The 15,199-nt window shown below is 39.9% G+C and overlaps 2 protein-coding genes across 5 annotated transcripts in view; one reads left to right on the forward strand and one right to left on the reverse strand.

Moving 5' to 3' along the window:
• Remo (Remoulade) overlaps window positions 1-13,802 on the forward strand; it is a 57,143-nt gene extending 43,341 nt beyond the window's left edge. Inside the window, exon 5 of the mRNA XM_071661054.1 lies at window positions 3,972-13,802. Coding sequence (XP_071517155.1) covers window positions 3,972-7,755 — 3,784 coding nt within the window. The 3' untranslated portion in view covers window positions 7,756-13,802. The remainder of the gene's footprint in view (window positions 1-3,971) is intronic.
• Window positions 13,018-15,199, reverse strand: part of Tgt (tRNA-guanine transglycosylase) — a 101,938-nt gene continuing 99,756 nt past the window's right edge. For 2 of the 4 annotated variants that reach the window (XM_071661058.1, XM_071661055.1), the window contains exon 10: window positions 13,018-15,156. In XM_071661058.1, the coding sequence (XP_071517159.1) occupies window positions 14,559-15,156 (598 nt within the window). In that variant the 3' untranslated portion in view covers window positions 13,018-14,558. The remainder of the gene's footprint in view (window positions 15,157-15,199) is intronic. The other 2 variants (XM_071661060.1, XM_071661059.1) reach the window with 2 other exon arrangements.

Consider the following 15,199-nt stretch of genomic DNA (forward strand, 5'->3'; position numbering starts at 1 on the left):
CACCACCCCACCACACATAAAATGACACACACACACACACACGTGCAAGGTAACACTAGGAAAAGACGACAAAGGCTACATTCATTCACACTCAGTCTCTAGCTGTCATGTGTAATGCACTGAAACCACAGCTCCCTTTCCACATCTAGGCCCCACAAAACTTTCCATGGTTTACCCCAGATGCTTCACATGCCCTGGCTCAATCCATTGTCAGCATGTCGACCCCAGTATACCCCATTGTTCCAATTCACTCTATTCCTTGCACGCCTTTCACCCTCCTGAATGTTCAGGCCCCGATCGCTCAAAATCTTTTTCACTCCATCCTTCCACCTCCAATGTGATCTCTCACTTCTCCTCATTCCCTCCACCTCTGACACATATATCCTCTTTGTCAATCTTTCCTAGCTCATTCTCTCCATTTCACCAAACCATTTCAATGCACCCTCATATGTTCCCTCAACCACACTCTTTTTATCATTTATCATCTTACCCTTTCATTACTTACTCGATCAAACAACCTCTTACCACATATTGTCCTCAAACATCTCATTTCCAACACATCCACCCTCCTCTGCACAACCCACGCCTTTCAGCCATATAACATTGTTGGAACCACTCCTTCAAACATACCCATTTTTTGCTCTCCAAGATAACGTTCTTGCCTTCCACACATTTTTCAATGCTCCCAGAACCTTCGCCCCCACACCCACTCAGTGACTCACTTCCGCTTCCATGGTTCCATTCGCTGCTAAATCCACTCCCAGATATCTAAAATACTTTACTTCCTCCAGTTTTTCTCCATTCAAACTTACCTCCCAATTGACTTGTCCCTCAACCCTACTAAACCTAATAATCTTGCTCTTATTCACATTTACTCTCAGCTTTCTTCTTTCACACACTTTACCAAACTCAATCATCAGCTTCTGCAGTTTCTCACCCGAATCAGCCACCAGCGCTGTATCATCAGCGAGCACCAACTGACTCTATTCCCAAGCCCTCTCATCCAGAACAGACTGCATACCTGCCCCTCTCTTCAAAACTCTTCCATTCACCTCCCTAACAACCCCATCCATAAACAAATCAATCAGTCATGGAAACATTACACTTCCCTGCCGCAAACTGACATTCACTGGGAAACAATCACTTTCCTCTCTTCCTACTTGTACACATGCCTTACATCCTCGATAAAGACTTTTCACTGCTTCTAACAACTTACTTCCTACACCATGTACTCTTAATACCTTCCACAGAGGATCTCTATCAACTCTATCATATGCCTTTTCCAGATCCATAAGTGCTACATACAAATCTATTTGTTTTTCTAAGTATTTCTCACATTCTTCAAAGCAAACACCTGATCCAACACATCCTCTACCACTTCTGAAACCACACTGCTCAGAAGTGGTAGAGGATGTGTGGATCAGGTGTTTGCTTTCAAGTATGTATGTGAGAAATACTTTGATGCTATATCATATTATATTCTTTCTCAACAGGAACGTATCAGTCATGCTCGTTTCCCTATGTTCCTTTTTTTCTTTGACGTCTTTTTGTGAACATCTTTATCACAAAGTATTTTTTTCAGTTATGCTTGCTGATGTGCATACACCATGTATTCTTTGTGGTCGTTATTTACATCTTGGATTCCATACCTGTCACTATTTGTTCTGCTCTGTCCCCTTACATATCTATTCAAATCTCTCATCACACAGTTTCTCCTATGGATCTACATCCCCATTGCTCTTTCATGTTCTTTATTGAAGGTAACTTTAACCTATATTTTCCTACACAGTTGCTTCTACCATCATAGTGAGGTAGATTAAAGAACAAACAAATTATGGCCTTATCTGCATATATCCACTCCCAAGCCCCACAGACTACTCCATGGGTTACTTTGACCCCTCGAAATGCTCTGTTTCATCCCATTAACAAGACTTGGCCCCTTCATACACTGCATAGACCCCTCTGTATTCTGTTATCTGCATGCTTCTCACTTCTCACCCCACCTCCTCCTAATGCTCAGGCCCTTATGCCTCTGAATCATCCTAATTCCCCTTCTCCCTCTTTCCACTCCTGACATGCAAATCTTCTCTCAGTTAGTCTTTCTTTGTTCATCTTCACATTGTGGTTAGCTTGCTCAATCAGGCTGTGCTTACTATCACACCTCTCTATTACACTGTCATCCTTATTTGATCAAACTGCAACACCCCAGATAATTTTCATAAGCACTTCATTTCCAGCATGTACACCCTCTTCCATTCTTTCACATTCAAGACCCAAGACTTAAATCTGTACAACACTATTGGGACTGCTGCACCTTCTAACATAAGTATAACTGTCTTTGCCCAAACAGATGATGACCTCCCCTTCTATACACTACTCAATGCATCCAAGACCTAATCCCTCTTACCACACTGCGAGACACTTCAGCTTTCATAATTCCATCGGCTGCCACAAACATCCCAGGTACCCAAAGCACTCCACTTCCTCTAGGTCGTCTACACTTAGACTTACGTTCAGAACCATCTTGTCATATTCTTACTGCACTGTATTACTTACTTTTGTTCTTATTTAATCAATACTTTCTTTTTTCACACATTCTCCCACTCTGTCTCCAGCTTCTGGAGTTTCTCAGCAGAGTCTGCCACCAGAGACATGCCCTTTGCAAACAGCATCTGATTCACTTGCCATGTCCCCCATCCACCAGCATACCATAAACCTGCCTTTTTTCCAGTCCCCTTGCAATCAACTCCATCACCAACCAGTATGTAAACAGATTAAACGACTGTGGTAACATCAAACATCCTTGATGCAGATCCACCTTCACTGGGAACCTTTCCCTCTTCCCTTCCTACTCACAAATGCCTTATCCTCCTGGTAGAAACTCACTACATTCAGTAACTTTCCATTTAACCCATATATGTGCAGCACCTTCCACAAAACTTCTCTGTCAACCTTGTCATGCCTTCTCCAGATCCAGAATTACCATATACAGTTCACTTTCTTGCTCCATGTATTTCTTACATGGATTCCTCAAAACAAACACCTGGTCCACACATCCTCTTCATCCCCTAAAGCCACACTGCTCCTTTCCAATATTCTTCACATACCACCACCCTCTTAGTCACCTCTCTCCAATATACTCATCCCATATTAGGTATACTAAACAGACTTATACCTATGTAATGCAAGCATTCACTTTTGTCCCCCTTGTCTTTATGTAAGGGAACTATACATAAATTCTGCCAGTTTTCAGGCACCTCATCTTTGATTATACAAATGTTGAATTGCCCCTTGTTGAGAAACTTAACTGCTGTCCCATCCACTTGTGCTATTTTGCCACATTCTTTGTTAAGCAAAGCCTTCTTTACCACTTGTTTTTTACCATACCATTTGCTAGAGCTCTTGCACAATGCATCCCAAACACTTTCTGTGTGCTACTCTTATCATTTAACACTGTCGACATTCCTTCAAAATACTCATTCCACCTCTTCTCTGCCTGTTACCTCTTACCCATTTGCTTCTGTCACTGTTGTTCCCATTTTCTCCATTGTTATCCAAAACATTTTCTCATTTACCCTGAAGTTCATCAATATTCTTACCTCATCTTTCTTTTGCACTTATTTCAGCTCTTTTCTCTCAGCCTGCTGCATCTCTTGTACATTTTCCAGTCAGTTCACTTCAAATGCCATCCATACATATGCAACCAGTACAGTGATTATAAATGTCTTGCATTTGAATTTTGTAACTAAGACACTTCAAATGATACACTTGTTATCTTTTCAAATCACTACTTCAAATGATACACTTGTTATCTTTTCAAATCACTCATCATTCTTGAACATCCCCACACCTCATACATAACCATCTATATCATCTTGCGAACTTGATATCTGGTATTTATAAAAGTTTAGCCGATTGATTCCTAGTATTTTCTAAGTTTCTAATACTTTGTATTCATTTTCATTTTACAGCGGTGATGATGAAATCATGGAGGCTCAAATTCAAGTACCGTCTAGTTTATTTGCAAGAGAACAGTTAAGGAGTTCAAACACATCAGAAGAGGAAACAGGACCCACAACTACACCACCTAATGTGCAATTTCAGTTTTTTGTGTACGACTCTGCCAGCCTCTTTCCAAGGGTGTTAGCAGGAAAGTCCGATACATGGGAAGTTACTTCATCTGTAATTGGTGCACGGGTGAGTGACATGGAAGAGGAATTACAGCTGCAAGACAATGTGTATGTTACTTTACGCTCAGAGATCCACAGCCATAATGTAATGCCTGTATGGTGGAAACAGAATGCCACAAGTAATCAAGGAAACTGGACCAGTGAAGGTTGTAAGATTGTTCGCATGTTGAATTCACTGATAGTTTTCAGATGTAACAGGTTGGCCCACTTTGGCCTCTTGGAAGACATGGCAGCTTCTCATAGGGATCAAGCAGGAGCAAGAGGTGCAGAATTTAGGCCAAGTGCCCCAGGAGTCTATGTTGGCAGTGCAATATGCATTTTATTCTTGATGGCATCTATTGTAACATGGGCAGCTCATCACCATCGCATTGCCACAATGAACAAAAATAAGCATTCATTAATGAATACTTGGATTGCATTATTGTTACTCGTTACTTTGTTCACAGTGGGTGTGTACCAAACTGAAAATCAAAAATTGTGTCAGGGGATTGGAGTGGCTCTTCATTATTTGACAACGTGTGTGTTATTATGGATTATTGTGACTGTGACAAACTTGTACAAGAAAGTAACAAAGGCTCTTCGTCCTCCTGTCCCAGTAGAGGATTCACCACCAGATATTCCTCTTCCACCTAAGCCAATGCTGCGTTTCTATCTGGTTGGTTGGGGCATTGCACTTATCCTCTGTGGCATATCTGCAGCTGTAAACCTCCAGCAGTATGCAGGGTATAGCTATTGTTTTTTAGCATGGGGACCAAGCTTGGGGGCATTTTATGCTCCCACTGCTGCCCTTGCTTTTATACTTTCAACTTTCTTCCTCCTCACTCACTGCATGCTGAGATCACTTCGGGCTAATTATCCCGAAGCTGCTGGTGCTACCGAGACAACAGAACTAGAACTCCTAGATGCAAACTCCCCAACCTCGGAAAATGCAAATGGTCCAGGTGAGGAGGAGCTTAGTATTGCTTCACGTGATACTGCTGTAAGTGTATCTGATGGCCAACACAGCCCACTTACACAACTTAGAGCACATGTAGTTACTCTCTTGCTTTTCATACTCACATGGGCAGCTGCAGCAATCACTACTGCAGCACCTTTTGCTTCAGTCATCCCGCACCATACTACAATCTTTAGTATTATATATGCCATATGTGCTAGCAGTTTGGGCATATTTATATTTGTGTTCTTTTGCATTAGCCGTAATGATGTATGGGATGCTTGGCGAGAATCTTCTTGCCCTTTTAATAAACAGAGAAAAGAGGAGGAAGAGGCACATTTAACAACTCCAGCTAATAATAGTGGTGCTAATCATGTGGTGGTGTCCAATAACCAGTCACGAGGACCTGTAGGAGCACCCAGTACGCACAGCCTAGACTCTTCACACACCCATCAAACAAACAAATCATCCTCTGTTTCACAGAGCATTCTTACTTCAAACAAACCAGAGAGTCTCAATAAAGCCACCAATAATCTTCAGCTACTGAGCTTAGGCACCATGACAAATGATTTACATTATGCACCAGAGATCTTTTACAATCCCAAACAGGCAGGAGTTGCAAAAAGATTCTTTCAAAAACAGCGCATGAGGCAGATGGTAAAACAGAATAACCTGGAAATCAATAGGACAGACAGCGACTGTAATTCTACTGTTTACAAACCAAAGGTTTCACGATCGGTAAATTCAGAATCTAACAAATCAAATTTCGATCCCTCATGTTTAGGAGCCTCCAGTAAGGTAAACAATACAAATATACATGTAGATTCATTGTATGCATATATGCCAAGTGAGTTTCAGAAGGGTGCAGGGAAGCATGCCAGCAAAGATCCCACTCCTGAAGTTTTGTGTGTTTTGGGACCAAGCAATGATGATAATAAAATGACTGGCATTTATCCTTCAATGAGCCTTGGGAGACCCACAGAGGTGGACAGAGGTTGGTCAACCATCCCTCGTAAACCTCGTGCTTTCATGGAGGAACCACTCAGTCCCATGCGCCGTGGAGGATCTTTCCCTAGCATTGTAGAGGAAGGCCAGCTGACTTCTCAAGCCACCAGTCAAAGTTCAGCCCTAGAACAGTTGCCCTATATTTCCCAAGAGCCACTACAGCAACAAAGATTGTGTAATTACCCTGTCCTAGGGCAGATAGCACCTTTGAATCAACAGCCAGTGCAGTACCACAACCCTAGACACCTCCAGTCACACTTGGATGAGGAGGGACATGTTAGAAAAAACAGAAATTCTTTTAACGTGGACCACTCTGAAAGAGCTGATGCAACAGGTATAGTACGTGGTATGGATCACTCACGGATGGTTCGACACCATAAGTACAGGTCAGGACGAGAGAGGCCTCGACCTGGGAGAAACCGGCGCAAAACATCCAGACTAAGAGGCACTTGTGCACATAATGAAAAAAATGATTGGACGGATGATAATACTTCTCCCATTATCATTAATCACTTGCCTTCTGGGGAGCCTGGAACACGCTCTTCTGAATCTGACAAGGATGGAATTCCACATCAGTTTGTATCATATCCTCAGCATGTCCATGCCATATCCCCTCCCAACACACAGCGTGCTATTCTCCAAACTAGTCTTGATTCTGTTAATCCTGCTCTTTCTTCAGAGCAGACAGGAGATATGCTTTGTGTTGACATGTCTTGGCCACATGTCATAACTTCTGGGATTTCTGGAGACAAAAATGGGAGAACCAGATCAGAAAAAAATAATTGTCATTGTCTTCACGCATATTCCTCAAACTTGGAAGATTCTTCACACTTATCATTAGGGATGTGTTGCGAGGGCCATGGTGAAGAGGAGGATTGTGGAGCATGGGACAGTGAGTGTGGTGAAGTATATTGGTGTGATGGAGGTGGTGAGGAACGTGCTAGTGTTTGTGAAATAAGTGGATGTGAGAACTCCAGCCTGTGTGGAGGAACATGTGGGGTGCGGGGAGATTTATGCGGTAGCCAGAGCAGTGAGGGTGGAACCAGCATAGGGGGTGCAAGTGTGGATCCTGCTGTTGGCACCAGTCCTCGTGGCAGTGTCAATATCTCAGATTCACCTTATGATTCCCCTTTACATCGCCTTCATCAAAATACTCCTGACAGTGGTTCATTAGATTCAGGCTTACTAGGATCTCCAGGTCGGCCACCCTATGATGCAGCAGTTGCAGACTGTGTCCCTATTCACAGTACACCAAAAGAAGGGGTTATGCTCCAAACAAATGATCTTCCACCTTGTGAAGGATATGCTCAAGAAGCAAGTTCTGAATCTGCGAACACTCACGACAGTCAAGACTCCACAAATATGAACCACAGTGAATTATATAATGCCACTTTAAGTACTGCAGATTCTTCTGGGAACTCTATTTTCTACCTTACTAATAGCTCTGCAGAGACAGTTCTGAGAAATGGTGGGAAATATGATGGGGATAATGGCAGTAGTGAGGAAGGGAGAGAGGACTGTCGGAAAGATCTTAGAAGTGTTAATAGTGGTAGTGATGTGGAAGACCAAAAAAGCAACACAGACTTGGACTCGGAATCTAATCCAAAGAGAGAAACCTGTGTTTAGCAAAGCTCTCATTGTGGTTTGAAGTGTACAGTATTTATATTGTAAAAGTTCCTGTTTGTGGCATTTTAATTATTTTTTCTCTAAACATACTTTGTGTTACTGAATTATAATTGATATTCGTAGGAGTGTATAGTAGAATTGAACTTGTACAGATCAAGATATATTTCTAATCATCTTATATATATGGAATGGCTCACTTCTCAACATATCAGCCAACACAATTTATACAGTATTCAGACTGGTTTTTATATACCATAATTTACAATGGAAATCAAAGCTGTTATTGTAAATTACATGAGCTGATATAAGTTGTGGTAGGTTAAAAACAGCGTTTTCTTTATTGGCATACAGTTTAGTGTATGAATATTGTTTTCTATCATGCAGCTACTTTTATCATAGTAATGTTGGCTGCTCTGATCGTATGTTTTTGGCAGTATTCTGATCGCCATGCCCAAGAAAAGGGTGATGCAGAGTGCCGTGTTAGCCAGAAACTACAAAGTTGTTTTTATTGATATTTGACTTTTTATGGCTTTTAAACATGCACTGTTTGTGTGTTGCTCATATGGAAACTTGACAGCTGCTGTTCTTGCTCTGTCAAGTATTAGAAATTCCAGACTATACAAGGTTGTCATTTGACTACAGCAGTTTATATATTAGGACGGTGCAGTATGGAAGTAGTTTATTCATTATGAATGTTGCTATTTTGATCACAAATGTAGATCTCCAGTATTATGAATCTGATGATAATTACCTATCATTTAATGTCAATGCTAAAGTTCGAAAGTTTAAAGACTTGTGAAGGTGTGGGTTCCATGTTTGTCTCAGCTCTGGTTTTTTCCAGGGTAGGTGTGAAAGAGTGGCATTTATACCCTTTTACATAAATACATCTATTTCTCTATATGATATGTTAGAGAAGACTATGAATTTAATAAAAAGAACTCCAAAATTGATGGTGGTAATGGGACTAAGTACAAAATTGCTAAGAATAGGGCCAGTTTAAACATTTTTCAGGACTAGATAAGCCAGGTTAATGACTGTTTTCTCACAGAAGAAGGCGGAGGGACTGAAAGTGATGGATGTACAAGGAAGGAAGTAAAAATATCATAAATAGTGTGTTACCAAATATAATGAAGTGGTTAATGTTTTGGTATTAGAACTGTATTTTGGTTAGGTCTGAATAGGGTAGGTATTGAGAAAGAAAATAACATGTTCTGGTATCAGAATTTCTTCGTCCTGTATGGTTTAGTTTACATTAGCTAGGGGGACCTATGCTCCCTAGAAGCAACTTCAAAATAAAAGTGGAAGTTTCCCTTATTCCCAACCCTCCATCCACCAGTGAAAAATTGAGGTCATAATGGCATGCATAATTGAAACCTCTTGTGTTGGACATATGAACAAGATAAGTAAGGCTCTTCAATCCTCGCCCCAAGCTTAAGGCACCCGCAGCCACAGTTTCGGTAGGTGTATTCCACAGTCTTAGTAATTTCAGTGCTTGCATTCCCTTTCTGTACATTTAAATTTTTCCCAGGCCCAAGCAATTTCAGTATCTGTGTTATCTCATACTTTTAGATATTCCCAACATGATCTAAAACAACTTTGTATTCATCATCTGTGCGTGCTCACACACACACAAACACAGAGCTAGGGACTGGTTGATTGAATGGGCACCTGCAATAGGCCAGGGTGTGTGTGTGTGTGTGTGTGCATACAAACATATGAGTAGGGGCAACACAAGTGTAAAACTCTGTGAAAACACAAATAGTAATCACACATACCTAAGGCCCTAGAAATTTTAGTGTTTGCAATGTCTGTTTCACTTTTAAATTTCTCCTGACCTAAGAACCAAGTAGTGTCAGTATATGCAATCCCCTACCAATGCTTTCAGACCTCTAAAAGCCCCAAGTTCTTAATAACTTTAGCATTTCCATTCCCTTTAAACCTTAGCAGTCCTCTTATTTGCATCTAGCACTATAGTTTTAAGTTCCCTTTCCCTTCCAGAAGGATCGAACACTTTATGATTTGTGATTTTCTTTTGTACTTTAGATATCACTCCCCTTCTAACCAATATAGATATCACACCCCTTCTAACACATATCACCCAAACAATAAGATGCATAGCTCAGATAAGATCTTGCCCTTCGTATCAGGTAGCATCCTACTATCAATCTATGTATTTGATGCTCGTTCCTTCCAGGAATTCCTATCAAGGGTTTGGCCACAGCAAAAGACTCTCGACTTATTCCTGTCCTTACATACCTCCCTTGTATATACCATTCCATGCATTCTTCCACCACTTCTCAGTCCCCATTACTCTTCCAGTCTATTTTCCCATATCACAGGTCGTCTTCCTCTCACACTAACCCCTTTAATCACACTATCAACCTCTCCTTGTAAACTACACCTTGCATTCTTTCCACACACCCAAACCACCTCAAAGTATTACGTTTCACCCATGCCACAACTCCACAATTCATTCCTTTTGCATTCCCTGCCACACCACCTCACTCATACACCCCTTCATTTCTTTATTCTGCCTAGAGTCATACCACGTGTTCCTCTCAAATGGCTAATTTCCACAGCCTGGATTGGTCAGTGTCAGGAGGACTATGCAGTCTCTTAATCCTGTCTTCACTTCCATACTTACATCCTTCATCCTTCTTTGTTCTATTAAGGGACCCAATGCCTCTTCTACCCTGCACTGCTCTCTCCTTCCGTATCACCAAACTTACCCAAGATAGTTCCTAAATCCTTAAATTCTCTCACCTCTTCCAGTCTTTCTCCCCATATGTCTTTAACACATTTTAGTACACATCTTTTTTACTCATTGTAAGGTTTTAGAAAATATGTTTTTTCATTCTTTCCCTTCTTACATGATCACTTTATTTTTACTAGAATGTACCTTCAGCTGCCTAAGCTTACACTCATCATAAAACACACATCATATTACAACCCCCATACTATATTTTCTGAAATCCTTTTGCAGTAGCATTTGAGTTTTGTCATCTTGAGGATTTAGAATTTTAGAGCAAATTACATGTATTTGATCTCCCCCACCTCGTATTTTAATAGCATCCAACCCTCAGCAATATCACTACTTGTATCCCTAGTACACAGTTTGATAATCGTCAATACTATATCTCTACATAATCTTTTATTTTTTTTCTATTAATTTCATCAGCTCTGACCTTATTTTCAAATATGCCTTCCACCAAATTTTCTAGTGCATCCACTAAACAACTTCACTAAGAAAGATGCCAATAAGATCAGGGTAGTTTGGGTGCAAGTTATGCTAGGCTAAGTTAGCCAGAAACACAGTTTGGTAAAGTTAAGATATTGTAGTGTTTTCCTCTGCCAGTTACACTGAAGTTCTAGTTATTTGGACCCCACTGGATTAGATCTGTAGATGGACTGAACAAAGTCTGGATACAATTCAGTCGCAGGCACATGTGCTGGTTGACTGAAGTGCATGTAGCTGTATCTTCACAACAGTTAATTATAACTGTGCATACCATATACAATATAGAATTAGCAAAATGTAAAAATATGTTCAGTACTATAGTATAAAGCGTGGATGAAAGCAAACAGCACAGTATTATCGGGAATATGCCAGACCATTTACTTCCCCATATGGCTGTTAGTTTATCCAGATTAACTTACAAGTTTTCATTGAGAAAACATCCAGAAAAATAAGTGTTTGTAAACTAACAGTAGTAAAACTACAGACTAGTGCTGAAACATAAAAACTGCATCAGTACTCTATTGTAAAAAGGGCATGTAGTGTTCAGCTGAAGTATTAAAAGAGCCAGCAACAATACAAAAATTATTAATGTAAATCAGAAACATGATCATACGTCAGTCTGCTTTTCTTGAATTCAGCACAGGTACTTACTTCCTGCCCCGGGAGTTACATTTGTCCTTATGAGGCTTCTGCAGCACTCGGGAAGCTGGCTACATCCACAGGCTATAAAGTGTGATGTGTTTGTGTCTGTGAGAAAAGAGAGTGTAGGGCAGGTGATCAGTAAATAATTTATAGCAGTTGCAGGGCAGGCACGAGGAGGTCTTGGAATATGTTGAAATGGTGTTTGTAGTGATGGGTTATGTTCAGAGTGCAAACTCAAGAGTGTGACTCAAGTTTGTCTGAGTGTGGTATGACTGAGTTGGGGTTTAAAGCAGAGTTGGGAGGTCAGTTGTTTAGTGCTTGTCCAGTTATTTTATTTGGTATAAGTTTCATCAGTTATATTTGTTAGGGGTGGTGGGATCTGTGAATAGAGGTTACGGAAGTGTGACAGCACGAATGTGTATTTATATTTCTACTTGGGGGTTGGTGGTTAGTTATAGAGTGATTTGGGTAGGAGGTGTCTAATGCTGCTGAAATAGAATTAGGTGTCGAACATGTTGAGGTGGGTCTGTATTAGGATCTTTAATTCATTGTGAAGGTGTTGAGAGTTTGTGGTGGCTAGGCAGCCAGCGATTGACAGAAATACTATTTTTTTGTGATTTTGCAGCTTTGTTGTTTTTTATTTTAAGAGAGTGGAGGACCAGATACGTGAGGCACAGTTTACATTGGAGTGGATGAATTTTCTTTTAAATGTTGAGGGATTCCTTTTCTTGTTCAAAGCTGGTACTGGTTAGCTTTCCGAGGACATTTAGTTTGTGTGTTGCTTTTGTGTTTATGTTACTTGCATGGGGAGTGAATGTTGTACGTGATGCCTAGAATGGTTGGTGTTTTCTTCAGTGGGTGAGACTGAAATGGGGGATCTGAGCTAGATTTTTCTGTCTGGGATTAAAAGACCAATGGAAGATTCCCATGGAGATGCAGACATTCCATACTGGATGAGCCATTGTGATGGAGTGCTGCAAATATGATGTTGCTAATGTGGTTTTAGGGTGATGTGATGTGACTGTGAGGTTGTCTGCATAGGAAAGGACCTTCAAGGTGAGGTTGTGTAGGAAGAGAGTTGGAGAAAGTACTACTCCTTGAAGTAATTATGTGAACAAAATTCTCATCATTGACAACAAAAAAAATGCTCTGCATTGTTAAAAATGCCATACCATTTCAAATAATATTGCATTATTACAGTAATATATAGAGAAGTAAAGAGGAGCTTGATAAAAATTCACCAAAAGGATAACTTTCTGAAAGGCACAACAAGAGACCGAGCATCTGGTATTGGGTAATTCAGATGCAATAAATTCACATGGATATACTAGTACTGAAAGAAATATTGAGATAAGTGTAGGTGAAAACTTATAGGTTACATGTACAGAATGGTATATTATATTTAATGTTTTATCAGTATTTGGTACAATATTTGTTTCAAAGGTTAACAATATGCACCTGAAGACCATTTTTTTCCTGTATGATACTGTATTTGGTAAAAAAAAAATCTAAAATGGGAGGGAGGGGGGTGTGTGGTCCCAAATTAATCTATGTAACTAGAACTTCGGTGTATAAATTCCACAAAAGGTAAAAGATGGGTTAATTGAATCTAAGCATAGACTTCTTGAGACACTTGATTTTATATTCAATTTTGACTTTTGTCCTGAAGTTTGTCAAATATCTTGAAAACTGAACATTATTTTAGTAAGGAAACACCCTATATGCACATTTTCTACTCATGAACACAAATTTAGGAAACACATCCTTTATAAAACAGCAAATTCTCTTCTTTATGGGCACAGGTTGAGTTCTTGACATTACAAAAATCAAAATACAACTTGATTTCATTTGCTTCTGCTTTGTGATTCTTAACAATACTTTGTTTTCTATGCATTTAAGAAAAAGTATGCCTAGAACAGTGCAAAGCTGAAATTAGGATACTGCTAGAATATTAATTTTTTCAAATATATGTATGATCAACTCTTTCAAAATATTTATTGAAAGAAAATGTTTTGTTCCAAAGATGTCCATCTATTACATAGTTTTATGGTAAAGTGTCATGACAGTATGATCTTTGCCCTGGTTATCAGCACTTCTAAAGTCAGATGTAAATAAGCTGTACGAGTCTGATTTATAAAATGTAAATTAAATGTAAATTTTGGCATAATTCTTCATTATCCTTCTAAAAAAATTCAATTTTATATGACAAGACATTGAGACTGGTATCATATGCAAAGGCATAGTGATTGAGAGACCTTGGACACAAATGACTTGGAGGCAAATAAACTTATTTGACTTCATGAAGGGGTATACCAATAAAAACTGTTGTCACAGAAATGCTGGTACTGAGGGCTGTATTAAGCAGTACACCTTATAATTTTCTTAAGTGTCTGAGCTTTTCAGTTCCTGTATGGACTGGTGCAGGAACTCTACAAAACTACTGTTCATAGTTCCAGTAGAGTATGGCTTTTGTTAATTTCCTAGTTGGACCTGGATTATACCTATGATGCAATGCCACTTGATGAATCCTTGGTGGGCCTTGCTACTGGGTCTTAAGATCATGAACATGAAGGGAAGATATTCCACTTTCAGATCTCTTAGCCATCTGTGCCTCACCCTTAACAGGCCAGTAGCAGAGGGCAACTACAGAGCAGTGTTTCCAGAGGTTCCTACCTTATGTACCCACCGACTTCTTTTAGCTAACATATCTACCTATGTTCCTGCCTAAAGTTCTAGCCTAACTAATGCTCTTGCCTAATGTTCCTACCTACTACAATTATCTATTGCTCTTAACATTTTGCCAAAAAGCAGGACTAACACGTAGCATTCACTAAAGGTGACTTTTCACACATGGTATAACGTCTCACAGATGGAGCCCAGTAACACCAATATCGCATTCACAAAAGTATGCTAGAATTGCAGATTACAAAAAATCGGGTACTTTCCATCCAGTACTGTGATACAAAGTTCTAATTCGAGCGAGAATAATAATTAGGTGTGTTTCTATCTTGCCAGTTTCTTTACTGATAGTACAACACTCACCCACTTTGGCCGTGGAGCAACTAGTATCTTGGCAACATCTATCAGATTCTAATCTGAAATTCTTTCTCTCAAATATTTTAATGTTTGGCTTACTTTTTAAGGTCTCTTCAAGCAGGGCACTTGATGGTTCATAAAACTGAGACTGTAGCTCCTTGATCTCTTTTTGTATCTGAAGAGCTTCAGTTCTTTGTTCCTCACTTAGACAACTCTTGCACTTTGATAAAAATGCAATCAACAATCCATCCAGCCTGGCTAATGTAACTGTAGGATTCACATCAGCTTGGGACCGAAAAGCGCTTCGAAAACCCTTCACTCTTCCAGCAGCTTCCTCCTCCTCAAAATCTCTTAGCACAGCATTTCTGTAACCTGTGAGGTAGAGTTTCTTAAAACCTGACTGAAGGTCCCAAAGATTTTCATTACTTTCTTCTTGGTCATCCCAGACATCAAAAGTCCTGTGTGCTACAATGTCACTGGAATTCGTAAAGAATGAAACTTTAACTAATGCAGTCTGAAAGATAGGTA

This window comes from Panulirus ornatus, chromosome 73, assembly GCF_036320965.1.
Source record: "Panulirus ornatus isolate Po-2019 chromosome 73, ASM3632096v1, whole genome shotgun sequence".
NCBI classification, from domain to species: Eukaryota; Metazoa; Arthropoda; class Malacostraca; order Decapoda; family Palinuridae; genus Panulirus; species Panulirus ornatus.